The sequence below is a fragment of the Rhipicephalus microplus genome, chromosome 6 (genome assembly GCF_043290135.1).
Source record: "Rhipicephalus microplus isolate Deutch F79 chromosome 6, USDA_Rmic, whole genome shotgun sequence".
Lineage (NCBI taxonomy): Eukaryota > Metazoa > Arthropoda > Arachnida > Ixodida > Ixodidae > Rhipicephalus > Rhipicephalus microplus.
This window is the reverse complement of record NC_134705.1, coordinates 165,036,402-165,058,604: the sequence shown is the minus strand read 5'-3', so window position 1 is coordinate 165,058,604 and position 22,203 is coordinate 165,036,402. Positions and strand designations below refer to the sequence as shown.

Sequence of the window (22,203 nt, the reverse complement as noted above, 5' to 3'; positions counted from 1 at the left end):
ATGTTCCGTAGTTGAAAGAAGTGCACGACGTGGCGCACCAGTACTTTTTCCCTCAACTCTAGAAAGTAATCGGAGATGTTAAAATAAGCCCGCGGTGCTCTGCGCACACAGTCACCCTGAAAGAGAAACTCCTCTTCTAAGAACAAATTGCCATGCGCCTTTATTGCTTCATTTTAGCTTCTTCGTGGGGCGAGCAGCGAACGTAAAAATTCATCTCGCTCCGCCTAAGAAGCCAATTAAGTGGAGCGCGAAGATGCGTCTACTTCGTTTCGTCATCGTTTTGCAGCCTAGCAGAACACGTCTCGGCAAACACGCTCATCAAAAACGCTAAATCTGCACTTCCTAGCGCTGTCTCGGCACGTTACGTTATTGCAGAATTGAGCGTCAGAGAAACTCGTCTCAAGGTGTATGACATCAAGGCTTATTTGCCAACAAGTAAGAAAAGCACACGATATCACTTTGCAGAAAGAACCGAACGTGTTAACGCTTTTAAAGCAAGTCAAAAGCATACCTCGGAATTACACCGCGAATGCACATCCATTCCGTCCCGATGAACGGAACACTCCCCCTTGGCTTTCTGATCGTCCTTGGAGAACGAAAACACTCGACCCTCCGGTACGTTGTCAATAGCGATGGCAGCTGGGCCCCCAGAACTGCCCCGTTGGGAGAGCTTGTAGGTCATTCACTACGCCAATGTTCAGCGAACGAAGAACATCATATCACCAGGCAGCTGTTCACAGACGCAGAAAAACACGGTATCTTCATACAGTCAGCAAAAGAAACACCACCACACGCCGATAGACTTCGCAGGCTTAGCAATCCTGCTTTCTCGCATGTCGGCAGCATGCAATAGTATGTCCACTCAGCACGAGGCGATAGTCAAAACTGCGTGACGTCAAAGGCCATTCCCGGAGTAGTGAGCAGGCATGGATTATTTTTTCTAGGTGGCATTGGTTGGGGTGCCCTTTCAAGAATTCGATTTTTTTTGCGACTTGTTCGACGGTTGACTAATGCATGCACTACTGTTATTGATATGCCATGGTTCGATCATTGGACACTTGGATCATTGGATATGTCATGGTTTGATCATTGTAAAGATAGATTCGAACGTGAACGTCCGGTTACAGATATCCTGTGTTCCTATAAGAGAAATTAGCTAAATAGATTTGTGACGCTGGGCAGATGAAGAATAAGCGCCTAATAGACAAAAAATCCACTGACAGGTGTTTCATAAAAAAGAAAAAAATTAATTCATTTCCATACCGGTGTGGTGTATGAGAGTCATTTTAGCTGCAGCTGCTTGTAGGAGAGACGGGCCGTTCTGCTAACCAGGGGTAATTAGAACACAAGAGAACGCTAACCAAAGGCTCACCTTCCACTCTGTCTTTACATTGTTCATGTTGTAGGTGCGTTGCAGAATTGGGTGAATGTGCTCTTTCGTACGAGTACGTGATTGAAGAAGTGCGTCTAATCATTCGTGCATCGAGTATCGATGATGGTGGTAGCGTAAGCGCGAATCAACCGTGACTTACTTAGCACCAAAAAGAAATCAAACGTAATAACCATAATGCTTAAAAAGTAAACACCCACGTGGGCCAGATTCACAGGTTTGCATATCGCTTGCGTATGGTGGTTCAGTTTCCATGTGTTCTTTTCCGCCGCTGTGCGTCCTTGCAGTTAGTCGCCATTTGCGCTGTCCTGACTTATTCCTTGTGCTCATGTTTGCCTGCCCCGTCTTCTATAAATCTCGAATCTCAAGATGGCCATAGACTTGAAGTTTATGGTTTATCTATTTGGGTTTGAGGCAGAATATCTCGACTGCAGAGGTGAATTATTTGCAAGTTACTTTGAGAATTATGTATCAATTTCAGGCAGTGTGCTGCGATGTAACATTTGGCTCTATATAGGTCGTGCTTTCTGACCACACTAAATGAGTGTTGCAGGATAATTTTAAACCTGTTGTAATAGAAGTTTTACGCTACGCCACAGAGCACGTGAATGCAAATAGTGATGTACAAAAATTAAGGCCTTAACCATGAAATGCAATTGTGTTAGAGTTCATGGTTAAGACATCTGTACAACATTCACGTCCCTAGAGTGTAAGAGGTAGATAAGCTGAAGTGGTGCGTGCCTGTTAGAATCATCTTCAGCGCATGCTCACCTCTGGCGTTTCCTTTCCTGTACCGGGTATAACACGTGTGCGAATAATATCTGAGGGGCTTTTCTGTTTGCCTAAAGCTGCTCCCTGCTGTTACTCTATCGATACCGCAAAGAGTAGGGTTGTATATATCCTTTGCGGTTAGCATGTGTGTGGCGTAGAATCCTTATATTCTGGGCATGCTCTCATGAGATACCAATGTATTTGATAAGTCGGCTGCTGCAGTGTCGGATCTCCTGGCAAGCCGAAAATAGTTGCACTGCAGTGCCATGCCCGACTTGCAGCACCAAGATGTGTTCTAGAGTGCATAACGGAAGGAAAAAAAGTTATCACTCATTTCTTCACACGTTGCTGACTATGATATTTTAGCATTTATAATTGCTGCCTCTTGTATAATAAGCCAAGCTGAGGAACACGAACAAAAAAAAATAGTGCTTTCGTGCGTCATCAAAACTATTACGCTGAATTTTCAACAAAGCATCGGCCGCACTATATCTACTATACTCTGTTTCAACACTGTGGTTCAGCACTACCAGAGCTATGGGGTGTAAGAAAACCACACGCTTGCCTGACAAAACATAGTCCTAGATAAACCAATGCCTTAAAACTCGCAGGGTTGACTAAGTTTTTAAGGCATCGTTTTCGCTGCGTCACCATACTAAGGCCCGAATTCACAAACCAAGCTCATACTTTCATCGATTTTTCACTATCGGTTTTAAAGCTTTATTGAACATGATAAACAAATAGGACCAGTATACATGAACCAGACTTGTCCATATCTTTCACCCTGTTACCATTTTTTGGGCCTTTATAACGCATGTAGAGAACACAGGAAGTTGGGGAAAACGTGAGGTAAGGCCGAGGCTGGTTTGTGAATACGGGCCTAAGAACGCTGATTCTCCAACGGACTTGCAACTTGGCGTACAGCGTCTCGCGCTCGTCGGATCCTCCTTCAGTGGACACGAAGATGAGAGAATAGAAGAGTTGCAGCGGAAGATGCGACGGAACGCGTCGGCGAGGAAGCACTCATACGAGAGCCACTAACAGCGTCGGAGAGAAACAGCCACAAAGGGAAGTATTCCGATGGCATGAACGTTTACGGGCTCGCTCGCTGGATTTTGTGGCAACCGGTCGGGTTTCTGCGATCTCCGCCGACAGCGCAGCTCTGGCCGACTGGCTCGCCCTACGCCATCTCCTGACGGTGACAAGAGCTCTCGCTGAGTGGTACCCCGTCCTCGGACTCTTGTGACCATGTTCATCTTTCCTGTCTTTTCCTTATATCCGTATGTGGGTCTCTCTGTCCCTGCCCTTTCTCCATCCCTATCCCTTTAATCCTCCCTATCCCTTTTAATACATCCTTACCCCCATCCCTCGTGAGTCACCGTCGAGGTGTCGCACTATGATGTAAACAGTTACGGGGCTCACTTTTATCTTCTTTTCTCTCTTTTAAGAACCACTTACATGAACATCTACTGATCTTCAATAGAACAAGAAATGCACGGTTTAAGTTCTCGTTGTGCCCACTTGTTCCTGCTTGTTCCTGCTTGTGTGCCTGTTATGCCTGCTTGACCACAGTTTCACTGTATTTTTATGTTGATGAACTAGCCTTATCTGCAATGAGCATGCATAGACCAATCATCGAGCAGATGTCGTGAAGCCGTCGAGCAGATGACATTGCGCGAATGTATGCATGTAAATGGGCTAACTGCCCTTCCGATTGGCTGTAGCCTGTAGCCCGCACAGTGCTGAAGGGAACTTTTGAAACAGTGTTCTAGAGCCACCTTTCTGTTCGAAAAATACATTTTCTCAACAGTATTTGTAGGCAGCAATTAGGAATGTAACGCCAGTGCAGGTGCATATGAAAAGAACTGCGGGAAAAGTTGCTCATTATGACTCATTATTTATTTATTTTCAGATAACATCCTTTTGAAACCAGCGTTTCACGGATAGACGTACGAACAGCTTGAATATTCCTAATAGACGATTTCTTAAACGTGAAAACGCTTCTCTTAAACCTTGATCCAGAGTAATAAATTTGTGTGCACAGCCTCATAAAAGCGTATTCGTAGTGTTTTCTTTTGTGACAATGCTTTGGTATTGTGATTGCCGCGCAGGATCGGCTTAAGCATGCTTGGTGGTGCTGTCACGATGCTATAGCTGTTTCTACATATGAAATATCTCTGCGTACAGAAACTTGAAGAACCCTTCGAAAAAACGCGACTTCAACTAAAACATTTGAGGCCAGGTTAACCCTTTATTTTGGGGTACTGCTACGCGCATCTTCACGCTTGTGTGCCATGCCGTTCCTTGGATCAAGTTTGTATTTCGGCGCCGCGCTTAAGCGTATCTTAGAAGCTATGTAGAACAAAAAAAATGCATGTTTGCAAATTGCTTCGTCGAGTGCCGCAACAATCCCAGCTGTTAAAAAAAAGAAATCCGTAAGCTCTTTCAAAATAAACTATTTCAAACAATTCTCATCGATTGTAAAGAATTTAATTGCCCCTTATTTTGAGTAAACCCATGCTCCAATATCTTATGCGCCCACTATAATCCTAAAAATCAACCAGAAGCGAAAATTTACAACCAGATTTATTATATCTTTACAAGATTATTGCAATAAGTGAGTCTGCCTCGGTGGTGTAGCGGTTTTGGTGCACGGATGATGACCCGAAAGTCAGGAGTTCGATCGCAGTCATGATGGTCAAATGGACGTGAAATGTTTGAAGCCAGTGTACTGTGCGATATCTATGGACGTTCAAGAACACCACATGGTTGCAATATCCGGAGCGGTCAACCACGGCGTCTCTTCTAATGCTATCGTGCTTTTGGGACGTGAAACCTAGTATTACTTTTATTCTAAGTTGGGCGAAATTTTTAAATGCCTCTTGAAAATGCGGAACAGGACGTTGGCAGTTGTGGCGTCCTGAAATGTCGGCATCAGCAGGACTGGTGGCAAAAAAAATCATCATGGTACGATTGGACCATGTCGCATCGTCACCCCTTTGGCTAATACCACCAGAATTCAAGACGTCAACATGACGTAACATTAGGCAATTTCGCATTATGGCAAAAAGAGTCATCACAGGATGAGGGCACCGTGTCGCATTGTCACCCCTTTGGCTAAAACTGCCAAAGTTTCAGGCGTCAATATGACGGAACATTAGGCGATTTCGCAGTATGACGCCGGGACGTGACGTCCTCGTTTAGGTAAAGGTAGGCCAATCACGAAGGCTATGCAAGACTAAGGAAGGTGCATAAAGCTTCCAATGCCGACGATCACGTGCACAGTGTCAAACAGCGTTGAATGCAGAAAGCTTTCAGAAGAGGGGAGACGTAAATGGATGTGTGCAATCCAAGGAGGTTTTAAAAAAATTATGGAGTGGAAGCTCCCTCAATGTTTTGCCAGCAGTAGAGAAGCCAGCTTTGCCCTCCAAAGACGTCAGAAACATGCTGTTTTCTGGTAATGCCTACTTAAACATCAAGTGCCTTTAATATGTTAGCCCAAAGGCTATGTTAATTTTATAATAACGGATAGTTTATTACGAAGAAGTAGTCCGCAGAGGCTAGCATTGGTGACTTAATCTCGAATAAAATTTGCCTTGACTTCGAGGCTTAATAAATACAACTAGTAACATAAGGACCAGCTTTGAGCACTATCTGGCCCGAAAAGGTTGCCACGTTAAACTCGTAGGGCGCGCGAGGAAAACGCTGCTTCTCAATCACTGAACGCAACTAGCTCATCATGCCCCTAGTAACATGGCTGCCACAGCCACCATTTTATGATTGGCACGGCATAACTCGTGGGTAGGAAGTTCCACTCCAGCAATTTTTTCAAACCTCCTTGGTTTTAGCTCAATTGTACCCTTGAAGAATGAACTTCGACCAACAAGCCAAACTTGGTGCTCTGCTGCAGTCACACCAGGACAATGTCTTCATGAATTCTTAGGGACATATCTTCAAAGTGTGTTGAGAAAAAGTGCTTAACGATTTACAGTACCGGGTACTAAAGCCATCCCGTGGGCCTCACACTTCATAAGGCTGTGTTGAGAAAAATTTCACCGTGAACGAGTTCACGAAGGAGAAGCAATTCATTCGAACCAGAGGAATATTACCGTGTACTCTGCTATGATACTCTGCTATGGGAAAGCATAAAGCCATCTCCTGGCCCTCACACTTGATGAGACCGTGTTTGCAAAAAAAAAAAAAAAACACCAGGCCTGCGTGGTGGGTGCAGCACAGTCACAACTAAAGCTAAAAGGGCTACCTTTCAGAGCCTTTTCAAAATACTCATTGGGTAACTACTGCAAGCACACTTGCTTGATACCCACTAGGCCGTTAATATAAACTTTTGGGTAATAGGCCGGCATTCGCTATGCTACTTTTCGTCATTCTTCTGAGAAGCGTGGTATCCTTTAAACACTTGCAAGGAATTTTGTGCCAATGGTCCAAGCAGTGACTGACGAAGATGAGGAATTATGGCTGAAGTGGGTATGCGCCACAGTTAATAGGGGAACAAGAACAAGCTTTTGTGATGGTTTGGAGCATTGGACGGTCAACTCATTATGCTATTCGGATTGTACGACGACCGGTTGTTCTTTAGATGTTGTAAAACACTTTATAAGTCTTATTAACGCGATATATTTCTCGACATCAAGCCTACCTAAGTCAAGTTTGACAACAAGTCACAAGCACCGGTGTAGCTCAGTGGTAGAATACTGGGGTAGCACCCACTGCACCTGGGGTCGAGCCCCACTGTGCCATTGGTGCTAGGTCATGCCTGCCTAAGGCAAGTTTCACAAGTTACAAGCAATGGCGTAACTCAGTGGTAGAATATTGGGCTGGTAGCCAGCGGACCCGTGTTCAAGCCTTATTGTGTCATTGGCGCAAAGTTTTTTTCTATTTTCGCGCAACGTTGTTCTGGACACCGGCGGCGGCGGCAGACAACGACTGATGTGTGACCCGAAAAGGGATCCCATAACAGCTCTCGCTGTAAAAAAATTACGTCGTGAACGAGTTCACGATGGCGAAGCAAATCATTGTGTTCAGAAAAAGTGATTAATGATTTTGAGTACTAGGTACTCTACTATGGAGAGCATAGAGCCTCCCCGTGCGCAGACAGAGGAGTGAAAAAAAGCGCGATTCGACGCAACGAAGCTGTTATATCTACAGTATTTGTACACGCCGTAATGAAAAGAAAACGCTGGCTCACGTGATGAAATGCACCCCTAAAAGGTGCACTTGTCACACGCGCATTCGTATGCGTGATTTTGAAATGAGTCGTGCTCTCTCAGTCACTTACTTGTTGACATTCAGCCGACTGTGAAAGGGCCACCGGTTCTTTTATTGCAGCCACTTGTCATTTTACTTTGCCCCACTTGATCATTGCTTAAAAATGACAGCGTGGCATATTCGTTGCTACCTGTAGCAACTGAATGTTTGCGGTCGTTAGCACGTGGATGTTGGTTGAATTCAAGGAGGTTTAAAGAAATTTTTTAAACCTCCTTGGTTGAATTACCGGCATAGAGGAAAGAAACATTTAGGAAGGAGCATTGCACCGTGCGACAGAAAAAAAACGAAAGAAATAACGAGATATAGAGAAAGAGCAAGAGCGACAGAAGAAAAGAGAGAAGGGAAAGAAGCAAAGAAAGAAAGAAGAGAGAAAGAATGAAAAGAAGAAAGAAGGACAGAAAGAAAAAAGAAAGAAAGAGAGAAAGAAAGAACAAAAGAAAGAAAGAAAAAAAAGAAAGAAAGAAAGGAAGGAAGGAAGGAAGGAAGGAAGGAAGGAAGGAAGGAAGGAAGGAAGGAAGGAAGGAAAGAAGGAAGGAAGAAAGGAAGGAAGGAAGGAAGGAAGGAAGGAAGGAAGGAAGGAAGAAAGAAAGAAAAAACGAAACTCAGTACGCCAGACCCCCCCGCCCGCCGCACTTTTTTTTCCCGATAGAAGAAGGCACCCTGAATTTTTCGTTCTGCTCCAATTTAGTCCATGTATTCTGTGCGCAGCTGCCCGCCATTGCAAACAATGCCCATTGGAGCGATGTTTTGTTTAGGTTCACTCCAAATAAAGGTAAAGTTGAAATGGACCGTGGCAGTAGTACTTTTGCAGAGACAAGGTGTGACGATGATCACTACTCCCAGTTGAAGTGGGCAAATAAATAGGCAGCGTTTCCATTGCATTTTTTTTTCAACTGTCTTCGCCGTAATGATTGGACCTCTGTGACCAGAATGCTCCGGGCGCGGCTGTTATCATACAGCTTTGGTCTTGGCCACAGTGGAAATTCGGCATCCGACGTGATGCTCATGCGTATTAGGGGTCCATTGCTGCCGTCAGCGTCTTCTCGTCAACGTTAACATCCCCTTCTTTATACTCTGAAACCATTCGAGTCACCTTCTGCAAATGTTCCTTACACGCTGTCTTTTCGTTAATGATTAGGGTGGCAAAGCGAAGGAGATATCTTTGCTTGCTGCAATCTTTTTCCATGCTGAAACAACCGGATTTTGACGGTTCGCGTGACGGAACGATTCATTTGCTGTTCATGAACATACAAAAATAAAACAAATCGCAGGCTGATTCTTGTTCTTCTAATTTTTAAACGACATCCTAGCTTAGCAAGTCAGTCATGTCAAGCGAAGTACCAGTATTTATTTATTTATTTACTTATTTATATACTTATCCATTTGTACTACAATCGAAGTCAAAAATCACTAAACATGAGAGTGTTTACATGAACGCATTTACAGAAGACGACTCGAAAACGAAAGCCACTATTTCTTTCTTCTCAGTCGATGTATTGATGCTGCACCGCCACCCATCGAAAGATTTCCGCAGCCAAAGTGGTTTCGCACTGCCTCCAAGATCGGAGGGCCCTTGTCGGGCGTTGTACTGCCTCCTTGATCACCGGTTCTTTGAATAAGCCATTATGTAATGCGATTACGTCAGCGACTTGGCAAATGACGTCATATTGACACCCCTGATATCGATCTGTTACGTCACGATGACATCATATCGTGAAGTCATAAGGGGATGACGTTGATTGTTTGCATCTGTTGACTCCAGGAGCGCCAAAGCGGGACGCCGATGGTCAATGTTCACAATCGATGGGACAAGAAAAAGTGAATGAAGGAAATTTTCAAGAGCTCATTTATTGACACTACCTTAATAAAACTAGTGAGTAAAGAAGGCAAAAAAGTCACAAGGCATATTAGTTGTACTTATTCAAACGTACTGCAATAACTGTGATATAGATGTGAAAAAGGCAGCGTACACGACAAGCGAACTTATCGCCGACAGGGACGGAACCCTTGATCTTTGAAAGCATGAAATAAAAGGTTAACAAAGCAAAATGCCCTAAAAATACAAAAACGCAGTATTGGGCAATAAACTTCCTATTGTCACTGCAACCACGTAGTCTATAGTGCTTGTATGAGCAGAAGTAAGGTCTTTGAGCAGATGGGCTGTCCGACACTTCCATAGGTGGACTTATTCACGAGAAGTGCACTTTCACATCCAGTGAAGACGGGGCCAATCACTCGCGCGATTTCATGCCACAGTTTGTGGCATTACTGTCAGTATAGCACACGCGGAGACATTCATCGGTAAATAAACGTTTCTATTCTTACACAATAAGGAGTGCCTCTTATTGCGATCTATTCAACGTTCCACTTGCCTCGCATCGTTTCCCCGGTCTTTCTATGGACTCATATAACACGCAATCACCAACTAATGCTGCCTTCCATTCAATGCGATGGGTGTCTTGAACTTGCAGCAATTCAAGACACCTTGGCTGGGCACTCACTTCTGTTCGGCTAAATACACTACATTGCTGACGGATGTCATAAGTCTTCCTACCGAAAACGTCTTGGTAAAATCAGGATGTTCGAATGCAATGAAATATACTTATTTTCTTCGAGTTTGTGATGCTGCGTAGTGACGGGTTCCTTAAGCCTACCTATTTGAGACGCCCACTCAATATTCTCAATTGTATTCGGGCACATGACGCTACAATACTGCTGCCGATTTCATCGTACGGATAAGTGAGCTGGGGCTAGCATCACGAACTCGTGACGCGTATAAGGCATGTCGCGTAAGCTTGCGCTTTTCTTTAGTCGATAATTTGTCGACGCCAGAAGGCGCTTTCCTGAAGGTTCGAGCATCACTTGCAGCTGAGTGGTTCTTCTATCGCCCGCAGTTGCATGCCAGCTAGCTGAATAGTTAGGTCCTTTTTCGACAGCTATACCCACCACGAGCGTCTCAACCACCCGACTCACAGTGCCAAAAGCATGGCGAATTATCTTCCCCACAGTCCTCTGCCTGCCATCATTCGCCTGCATCAGAAATTCACAATGGCCAACAACGGCGTACACGTTGTCTTTCCGGTAAGTACTGTCTATTTACGCTTCGATAAAATGTACGCTACGGGATCCTATCTGACAGTAAAGACATGAAAGGAGAAGACAAAGAAGATGGCAAAGTCAGCCTGCATGATGGAAGACTGAAACCGAGAAAAAAAAAGCAAGAAAAAAATTGTTTTGTAAGTCAAGACCAAGTCAAAATATTTATTTGCGTATACTGTTAAAGGGTTTTGTACAATATGTCGCTGAGATCCTCTCTCGTTCTTTTGGAAGTAATTGGCTGTGGGTGTGGGGGCGAGTGCTCTCTAACTTTCCACCCAGGTCTCTTTCTCTTCTTAAATAATACTATTTGAAACATGTCTAATTTATTTATTTATTTTTAATTAGTTAGCCTGCAAGACTTCGGTGAAGTTGGCAGGGCATTGTTTGCTCTTTTGTGTTCATTATTTTATGATTATTTGGCCCACACGAACCTCTCAGTTCAATTGCTCCTATTGTGCCCCGTGTATGTTGCGCTTATTGCATTTCAAATGCAGATAATTTTAGAGGCCTGGGCTGTCTTACGCTCTCGTATTTCTTGGTTCCTTGGTGTAACACAGGCAACACCGCATATAAACCTTGCAAGAACAGGAAAAAAACGAGAAATAAAAAATTATTTCCTCTGTGTGTTCGTGTTTTGCAGCAGAGCTGGTAGGATCAACGTCTGTTGTGTGTGGTTATAAAAAAAATGACCATCATCCTGATCAGTCGCGCACCCAATCACCGCCCAAGCAATCAATACGAACGGTTAACGATAGACGTCGCAATGTGCCACTCGTAATCGATGTTGGCCTATGGCGTGTTCCCTTCCTAACAGTTAGTTGAGAAGTGCGGTGAGTAGTAATGTTGGCCCGATAAATGTGGAACACCAGCCATTTGTAGTATGCCAGTCTGATCTTCTAACGAGGTTACATGTCGTTTCACTCGGCCTGATGTCATGGTTGCTTTTCATTGTTGCACTGTATCGTTTCACACACGACCGTCGCTGTTGCCTGAAGAAACAGATGAGCTGCGGTGATGATAATGTACATGGCACGAAGTCCAGTTCCCGGATAGTAAAAAGACATACGCAAGAAGCAAGGTTGTGCAATGAGGAAGAAGGAAAGAAAGAAAGAAAGAAAGAAAGAAGGAAAGAAAGAAAGGAAAGGTAGTATGTCTGCTACAAACGCTAAGCTTCACTTATCACATATTCACCCTCGGACAACAACTCTTGAATTTTTAGGCATCTATTACATCTTTTTGATTTGCTGTAAAATTAAGTCAGAAAGACAGCACACTTTCATTTCCACTCAAGTTTCCCTATTCGAGAGGAACCGTTGGGAGACCTTGTCTCGCTTGCGAGAAAGGAAAGCACCAAGAGGCGCACGTTGACCATGCAAAGTAGCCTGCTGTGAGAAGTGCAGTTCCAGACTACGGGCCACACCCACCTGCATCTCGAGCCTGCTCAAAGTGAAAGTACTGAATGCCTCACCAAAGGGCAGATTTTGCCGTCATCATTATCAGCGTCCCGCGGCATCGTCTTCAGTCTGAGTCATACAAAAGTCATCACTTATGACCAGTAAAACAGAAAGTTGGGCAAATGTACGTGTGACCGTTAATTTTTACTAGTAAAGCAGAACGCATGTTATGTGGGGTTGAACGTCCCAAAACTGCCATATCATTATGAGAGACGCTATAGTGGAGGGCTCCGGAAAATTCGACGACTTGGGGTATTTTAGCGTGCACACAAATATGAGCACACGGACATACATTTCCGCATCCATCAGAAATGCAGCAGATTTGATCGCGCGACCGCGGGTCAGCAGCCGAGTATCTTAGCCACTTACCACCGTGGCGGGGCTGAAGCAGAGCACACAAACCAAGCACAAAAGGAAGGGAAAAAACACTAGATTGCCGAAATGCAATGATTGTCTAGTTGTCACCTGTATTTCATTTGTGCCTTCGGTCTATGTGCTGTTTCACACAATATAAGATTGTTATGACGCGAAATATTCCCAAACTTTCATCATAGTGGCAGCACGTGAAATTATCTCTTGGTCGTACGTGGGTCGATCTGAGAAGCAATGCAAAGAAATCTTCCCATCCATCCAGGATGCCTCTGAACAGACGGCCAAGCTTGGCTTGGCTGTCCCCATGTGCGACAAGCCGGGTGACGCTGGGTCTTGCCTGTGACATCTATGGACCTAAATGAACTTTTCATCATCATCATCATGCATATGATTGTAGAGGCAGCATAAAACCACTTAGATCCAGAAATATTTCGAGTGGGGCTTGCTAGAACCAATATAACAAGTAAAAGGCGTCTGTAGCGAATGCGCCCAGCACATTTTGAGTTAATTCTTCCAATAAAACTTGTTTTATTGCATTTATTTAGTGTACTCTCATGTTAGGTCCCATGTGTGCTCTAGTATCTGAAAGTTAAGTTAAAAGACGTGACCGACTTATTGATGGGTTAATTCAGAAATCTCTCTGCTCTAAACTATGAATTAACTCTTAGAAGGCAATTTTGTTCCTTTCAGATGGGATATGCAAAACCAATGTGTGAAACTGTGGCGAAAGGATTTGTTAACTTGGCGGCGTACATTTTTGTATATTGTTCTTCTGCTGACAAACCGTAAGACGTCAATTTTATCGTGTTCCTTTCTATCATATTGCCACACTGTATTGTAACAGCGCAGCAACGTGTAACTTTAGCAGTACACCAGGACAGGCTGATCCGATCACTGGCATTATGATCTCGTCGTCTTTTTCGCGTGCTTGCGCACACATTTTTTCCCCACAGTGGCACATACAAGCCTGCCGGCAACGATACAGGCATGATGGAAGCCGATCATATGCTCGGGCATTATAGAGCATCTCAACATACTTACGAAGAAAAAATGTACAGATGCGCACTGATCTTGCGAAGACTGCACACAACGAAGCTGGTGATCCTGTTCTTCCTTCTCTGATTTTTACCGTCACACTCCTTTCCCAACCACTTAATGTGTTGTAGTGCACTTTGTAGAGTGGACCAGTGAAGAAACGGGATTTAAGGGACATTATAGTCAAAATCAAGAAGAAATGGTCGCTGGTGGGGCATGTAGCACCATGGCAAGAAAACCTCTGGTCTTTATAGATCGCCGACTGTATTCCCATAGAAGGAAAGAGGGTGAAGGGGAGACAGGTTTTTTCGGCAGATGAGATTAAATAGAAATTTTGCGGGTGCAATGTGGCTGCATCAATCACAGCAGCGAGTCGACTGGGGAACATGGGAGAGACTTTTGTCCTGCAGTGGACGTAGTAAGATTAATGATGATGATGCTGATGTTTATGTTGAATTTACAGCGCTATGCTTTCATCTGTACCCTCTTTATTTCCCTCCTCCTCCTAATACCTATTTCCCAACACCTTGCTCTGCAAGACATCGTATCATTTGATATCGGCCTCTTTCTCGCTTTCTATTCTAGGTTTATAATAAATGTGTATATGACTATGCTGCTGGAGATCCACGACAATTATTTCTGACGTTCACTTTTTGCGCGTGAATCCATCTTCCAGAGCTGGAATAGCTGCTTTGGGGCCACGAAACGCAATCGTCAATACTGAAATGAGTAACGCTACGGGGCACTACTACAACAGGGCAACGGATGCAAGCGACTACACTATCGGAAGCGGTGGTGGCACAATAAACGCGGGAGACTACATCGCCGTGGGAGTGTGTTTTTCCAACCGATCGAAGCAGCTGGCAGAGGCAAGCTTTATTTTCTCAAGGCGAAAGCCCTAGAGATGCCACGGGAAGCCCGAAATTTTGTTGACGTCCTTCGTGGCGCCATCTCGTGGCGTCGGGTTGAGTGACGAGTGATGCAAGACATCATCGCGAGGTGACGTCAACCTATGATTTCGGAATTGCTTCGCAGATCGCTTAAGCTTGTCACGTCGACAAGACGTGATGGTGACGAAAAGTGTCGTCACGTAAACGTGCATGGTGACGTCCTAAACGTGATGACGTCCTCACATCGCATCGCAGCTTGCTTAAAGCATACAGTTTCTTATAAATACATTGGAAGGAACTCTAGCGCTAGTGTCATTGAGAGCTGCCCACGCATGGTACTTCAGCAAGCATCGGAATCATGGGCGGCAAATGGTTTTGCCTACAGCAGGCCTGCGTATTTCACGTTCCTTCTGGCTTCGTATGGCTTGAAGCTCCTTTGTCACGAAAGAACAATCCGCAATAGTTTATCAGCTACGCATCACCACCTTGATTTTTCATGCCCACGAGCTGAAATCCAGTCACGAAGTTCAGAACAACTCCTTCCTTTTCTCGAAATAAAACCGAAACACAGTAATAGGCAAAGCCACAAGTGCGATTCGAGACCCAAAAGTATGGTGATTCCATGTACTACCCAGCATTCTAATGGTCGCTGAATGGTCGCAATGCCAAAGTCTCCTCCAGTTAACTTAAGAAAACTCTATGACTAAAAGACGGTCTGATCATGGAGGCTACACAAAGATAAAATGAGGTGCCTCCGAACTGTGAGATAGTGGAAAAGCAAATCAGTACCAAGGGAGGCAGGGCAGCATTCATCCGCCGAAAGAAAAAAAAAATAGAGGGCTTGCATATTCCCGTCGTCTTAAGTGAATGCATAAGCGAACATGGGAGATTGTTCCTTATAGCGGGCTTTGTTTATATATGTGATAATAATCATAGGCTTATTTGATGCAAACGGCACCGCGGATTCATGTCGGGAATTACTCTAACTACTTCGTATGTTGCTTCATCCATATGTTAGTACTTTAGCCATTCCAACAAATATTGATAAGATGGGCGAGTTTGTATTGATCTAGAGTGCAACTGCGCAAAAAAGAGACGGAAACGCGAAAGAAGAGGTCATACAAACGCACATTTTTCACTGGTGTGTCCTTTTCTCTTTTTTCGTGTTTTCGGCTGTTTTTTTTGCGCAGTTATGTGATGAACCTTTCGAAAATCTCGCACAAATCATGGATAACTTACATTGACACATACCGCATCACATCTTTGAAACAAAATACACCACAGACCTAATAGAATGCCAATCGTTTACCAGTTACAAAGCTAACTCACATTGTTTCATGCTCTCTTGACGTGAAAAGAATGACCCATTCAACCGCCGTTATTCAAATTTCTCGCGCTCTGTACTGTTTGCATACCTGGACGTGACTTAAGGGCCCCCTTAACAACTCCTCCGTGTTATGCGTTTCTGCCTTTATATCAGGACTGATGCATACTTTTTGCGAAGAATAACGAATGAATTGAATGGGATTGAGTGTTCGCTAGTGGCAGCCATCTGCAAAATAACGAAACCTGGCAGCTATTAACAGCTTCTAACGTAGTGGAGAACAGCTTGCGTTTTATGAGAGGCTGCTTGCGAATGGAGTAACTTTTTGCTTGACTGCTGAATTTTCTATGCTGTGCCCTAGAAAAGAATTTTTATCCGAATGCTTATTATCAGGCTTTGCTGTCAGTAGGCAGCGCTATTTTCCAAGTACGAGAGATTATTGAAGACTCCTTGGTTTTGCGAAGTGTGCATTCTTTTTTTTCTGTTTTGTTTTCAGAACTACTTCAACTTCGAAAATCTAGCGCAAGTTGATTTCACATTCATCAGTGAGTCAGCACCTTTTGATAATAACTTTAATGCAAAGATTGTGAGTATATTGATCGCGAAATACTATCACACATTCAGTCTGCGATTACTAACGCTCGAGATATTTCTGAACTTCTTACGCTAGCAGCATAAGCGAAACAGGTATGTTTCGAAATATTTGTGAGCTCCTTCATATCGATTTTAAAATTGAAGTTCGAAATTTTTCTCAATCACAAACACGAGCTACTTGGCACAAACATGCCAGCTTATTTACATAGTACAAAAATAACAGTGAAAAGCTGAAATATTCCTTTTTTCGGTTGTCATCCATGAACTGGATATGTTTGCACAATACATCAGTAACACGTAGTCAATTTTTCTATTTGAGTGAAAAATTGAAATCCTCACAGAGTGTTCCGATTCCCAGGGACTTCATTGAAGAAACAAGCATATACTTTTAGCTTGTGGGTGTAGTCGTGTAGACAGCTTATGGATGCTCAATTTTCCATTTTATATGCACTTTGTTTATGTATGTTGTAGTCTATGTGTGAAGTGCAAGTAAGACGTTACTTTCTTTCTGTATTGCTGTAGACAGAAGACGCAGAGAAAAATAGACTGGGGGAAAACGAGGCAGGAATAAACAGACAGAAACAGAAGAAAGCAATAATTTGCAGAGAATAAGTATAGGTAGAGAGAGAAATAAGTAAGAAGACAACCAGCGAGTTCCAGTGAGTTTTGTCGCTTTCACTTCCTTCGAAGCCAAGTGCGAACGTACCCTAGGAAACAGACACAGAAAGATATATATATATATGAAAAAAAGATACAAGTATAGCCACAAATAATAGAGTACAGAAAGGGTTTGGGGTGGGGGACACTTGACAAGGTACAAAAAAGCCAAGCCAAGCCAGGCTGCCAGGCGCTTACCAGCTCTATACCGTGACCATTAGCGTGCGGAGGGATTCCCTCCAGGGGTGGGGGCCGGCGAAGGTAGCACCCCCCCCCCTTCATTTTATGTTATTGTATGGGGCTGCCTTTGCGCCCCTATTCATGACTGTGGCAGGGGGGGGGGGGTGAAGCTACTCTATTGCTCCCCCCTCCATACGCTCGCCCATGACTGTAACCTAGCTTCGCACGACTTAGTGGAAGCAGCAGCGTTAATTTTTGTCGGAAAGCACGTTCGTCCTAGGCATGAGCATTTCCAACGTGGCGTTTAACTTATACTCCTTGTTTTTCTTTTTTTCAGACGAAAAAATTAGTGTGGGGCCGTATTTTGACGAGGACGCTTTCGCTTTAGTATCGGCTCACATTTTCGAAGCGTTCAGTGGCCAAAGCCTTTCAAATAGCAACGTAAGTGAAAACAGTATAGGCTATATTCATTCGTGGGAGGAAATATTCGGTAGTAAGTCGTTATCGGTACGCCGCGTTTTGAAGCATTTTCGGTGCTAGGCTTCTAACACTCAGGTCACGGTTTTGATTCTTTCTTCGGCGGTCTCATTTCGGTGGATGTGATAATAGTGCATTAGGTGTTTCATATCTAAACCTCGATATGATTATGCGAGACCCCGTAGTGGATCACTCGGGAAATTTATTCCATCTGGTGTTCTTTGACGTGCCCTCGCATCGCACAGTACAAGGCCTCTACCATTTCACCTTCATCGAAATGCGATCGCCATGGCCGTGGTTGAACCCGCGGCCTGTGAGTCAGAATCCGAGCCACGTAGCAAGTGTTCCACCTAGGCTGCCTCATTTCGGCCGAGGGGAATTGTCAGGGGCCCATTTACTGTGCACTGTCAGGGCACGCAGATGGTAGGATTTCCAGGATTGTGACGCCCCGGTTATTGTTAAGTAGCTTTGCTAGGTATAAGCGATAAATGGCCGTCCACCGGGGGAAACTTTTCGCGTTTGTGGGTGAACACGAATCCATTTGCGTAATGCTCAATGAGTGACTCTCCTCAACGAAAACACCACCAAAACAAATCAAAAGCATGTTATCGCTCGAATTTTGCATAAAGAGATGGAGTGCACTACAGAACAGCAAGTTGTGCAGCGGCTCGTGCATAAGTACCTCCCAATCAAAAGAGGATTGGCACCACCAACTAGACAGTACCAGGGCAGGCCCAATCCAGGTCTTGAGGGCGGCTTTAACATCGAGGAGATCAGAAGAGCCTTGCATGATCTCAACGGCAGGTCGGCCCCTGGCCCGGATGGTATATCAAACAAGGCCCTTCGTAACCTTGATGATGATTCCATTGAAATGCTGAAGGGTATGATCAATGCAGCATAGAAAGAAGGCAGGGTGCCAGAGCAGTGGAAGCTGGCCAGGACAATCCTTATTCCTAAGCCAGGAAAGCCCCCTAACTTGGACAACATGAGGCCAATATCCTTGACATCATGTATCGGCAAGGTTCCAGAACATGCCATACTGCAAAGAATAAACAAGTACTTGGAAGATAACGACATATATACACACAATATGGTTGGATTCAGGGCAGGGCTATCCACTCAAGATGCATTTAGGCTTATCTAACACCAGGTAATCGACAACAAAACGAGAGACGTGAGAGCCATTCTGTGCCTAGATCTAGAAAAAGCGTTTGACAACATTCACCACTCATTCATACTCGAAGCAATTTCCAAGCTTGGTCTGGGGAAAGCCTTCTATGACTACGTATGGTCCTTTCTTAGAGATCAGAAAGCCGCGATGAAGATTGCAGCTATCGAGACCACAGCAATCGAACTAGAAGCAAGGGCACGCCGCAAGGGGCAGTGATTTCACCAATGCTGTTCAACATTGCCATGAGTGGACTGTCAAATAAGTTATCGAGCATTGAAGGGTTGAAGCACAGCATCTACGCAGATGACATTACCATCTGGTGCACAGGTTCATGCGAGGGGCAGAGTGAGAGCGCCCCGCAAGAGGCGATTGACACCGTAGAAGAGTACCTTGATCCTTCTGGGCTCAAGTGCTCCTCGAGTAAGTCAGAACTTTTACTGTATTGGACTGCACGCCGGGGACCGAACCTCACAGGATGGGAGCCGTTAAACCAGATAGACATTCAACTCCGTACAAATCAAGGGGATTCCATTCAGAGGGTCGACTCCATCAAAGTTCTGGGCATGCTGATAGAGTCTACCGGCGCCAACAGCAAATCTATAGCCAAGTTAACTTGGAAAACAGACCGTGCGGTGCACCTCATACGCAGAGTGGCCAACAAAAAAAAACGGGATCAAGGAAGGCAACCTCATCAGGTTGATGCACGCGTTTGTTCTAAGCCACTTCACGTACGAGGCAGCAATGCACAACTGGTCAAGAGCAGAGTCCGAGACACTGAATGTGCTCCTCAGGAAAGTTATCAAGAAGGTCCAGGGCCTACTCATATATACCAGCACCGAGCGTCTGCTTGAGCTTGGCATTCACAACACGCTCGAAGAAACAGCAGAAGCCCAAGAGAGAGCACAGTTTGCAAGGTTAACTACAAGAAGGTCGGGGAGAATGATCCTGCAGGAGCTGGGCCAACACCCAATGACAATCAGGCACAATTACAATGATATCCCCGAAAATATCAGGGAGAATATCACGGTGTCTCCTATGACAAGAAACATGCATCGAGAACACAAAGTCGTAAGAAGAGTAGCGAGGACCAGGACTATACTTCGTCAAGTCTCAAACGAGGAACAAGGGGTCGTATTTGTTGACGCGGCTTCCTACGCCAATGGGAAAGCGTTTGTGGCAGTGGTGGTCGATGGGGATGGCCATGTCGTCAACTCAGCGACGGTCAGGACGAAAGACCCAATCATTGCGGAACAGGTGTCTATCGCCTTAGCACTCAAGATGGATAACATTGAAGTCGTCTACAGTGATTCCACGGCAGCACTACGGGCGTTCGCCAAGGGGATGGTGTCTGAACAAATGCTGAGAATACTGCAAGCAAGAACATAACGCATCATCTTCTGAGTTGATTCCCAGCTCACCTCGAGCAAATCAACGATTCCCCTCCCAATTTCAATGAAGCAGCACACGAGGCGGCGCGAGAACTCTCCAACCGCGCCTTCCGGGGATGCGTTCTACTGGTGAAGGGGATAACCGGCAAATTCTTACAACATATAACGAGCTCACTAAACATTTCTGCCTGTCTAGAAGTATTTTCCTTCCACCTCACATAAATCTAACGCGGCCCCAAGCACTTACATTAAGGCTTTTGCAAACGCGGATGTACCCTACTTTGAAAATGTTACACATCATGTAACCTGACCTATACCCAAGTAATCTTTGTTCACATTGTGGGGAAATAGCTTCATGAGAACACATGCTCTGGCAGTGCACCGAATTCGCTCATATATCGAACATCACCTCTGCCAGATGGGAGTCGGCAATCCGCAGCTCATCATTGGCAGATCAGCTCTGAGCTGTCCACCAAGCCCGCGAGGCGGCTGAGAAGCTTGGCATCTCAGTCCCCACGTGTTAGCTGCCCGCAACACAGTTATCTGTGTTTTGGAGGACCAAATAAAAGTTTATCCAATCCAATGAGTGACTGGTATAGATGCAGAAAATGTAGCACGTCACCGAGGAGACAACGGCAAATAGCGGTGCTAATGATTGCACAGTGTCAATGCCATGATGTTATTAAAAATGCACTGGAACACTTTAGAAGCACGGTTAGAAAACGTTGCCGATGAGCAGTTGAAGATCGCGCTAGCCTTACATTATAGTGCTGCACGCGTCCTGAAATTTACAGTGATTTGTTGAAATCAGCGAGAAAATAGCTCATTCTTTTCTCTATGAATGACGTCATGTAGCGAAGTTACTGCGCTATATACCCAAAGTACATGGTCATTGGCTGATTTGAGCATGGTGATGTGTGTACTTACTAGAGACACACATGCCCCGCCGCGGTGGTCTAGTGGCTAAGGTACTCGGCTGCTGACCCGCAGGTCGTGGGTTCAAATCCCGGCTGCGGCGGCTGCATTTCCGATGGAGGTGGAAGTGTCGAGGCCCGTGTGCTCAGATTTGGCTGCACGTTAAAGAACCCCAGGTGGTCAAAATTTCCGGAGCCCTCCACTACGGCGTCTCTCATAATCATATAGTGGTTTTGGGACGTTAAACCTTACAAATAAATCAATCAATTACTAGAGACACCACAAGGCGTCGCCACGCTCTCACACGTGCACTAGCGAACACACAGAAATTTACCACTTTTTCGAAAAAAAAGGATGCTTGAAGTCATGACGCACGCTGAAGAAAGTACACATCGTCTTGATTCCGTTTCATTGATTTTTTTTGCATTGCTCGGAGCGCACTAACTGCTATGAAAAGAGATAAAAAGCGTTGTTTGCATGCGAACAATTCCTGATACTCCCTCTCAATGGACGGGTTCTAATAATTTTGTCGAATGTCAAATGTGGGACTATCAGCGCATGCCAAAGGCTTATGCGCTGATAGTCAAACTTTGATATGATTTATATGTGGGGTTTAACGTTGATTGATTGATTTGTGGGATTTAACATTCCAAAACCACCGTATGATTATGAGAGACGCCGTAGTGGAGGGCTCTGGAAATTTTGACCACCTTGGGTTCTTTAACGTGCACCCAAATCTGAGCACACGGGCCTCGACATTTCCGCCTCCATCGGAAATGCAGCCGACGCAGCCGGGATTTAAACCCGCGACCTGCGGGTCAGCAGCCGAGTGCTTTAGCCACTAGACCACCGCGACGGGGCGGGGTTTAACGTCCGAAAACCACAACATGATTATGAGAGACGCCGTAGTGAAGGGTTTTGGAAATTTCGACTACCTGTGGTTCTCTAGCGTGCACCCAAATCTGAGCACATGGGCCTCAGCGTTTTCGCCTCCATGGAAAAGGCAGCCGCCGCAGCCCGGATTGATAGTCAAACTTTTCTATTTGAAGTTACAAAAGTATTGCCGGGCCCCATCAAGGTGAAAGGCTTAGCGTCTTATCAAGCGCGAAAATGAACCTTTGGCGGCGTTTGTGGCATCGCGCGTCCGCTGCGTCAACATGCCGGAGGCAAAATCTGTCATCATGTGATGACGCCACCATA

General features: G+C 44.9%; 1 protein-coding gene across 4 annotated transcripts in view; it reads left to right on the top strand.

Annotated features, from left to right (window-relative positions):
- LOC142765023 (uncharacterized) overlaps positions 1–4,215 on the top strand; it is a 147,824-nt gene extending 143,609 nt beyond the window's left edge. For all 4 annotated transcript variants that reach the window (XM_075865570.1, XM_075865571.1, XM_075865572.1 and 1 more), the window contains one exon: positions 4,074–4,215. In XM_075865570.1, the coding sequence (XP_075721685.1) occupies positions 4,074–4,088 (15 nt within the window). In that variant the 3' untranslated portion in view covers positions 4,089–4,215. The remainder of the gene's footprint in view (positions 1–4,073) is intronic.
- Positions 4,216–22,203: the final 17,988 nt, after the last annotated feature.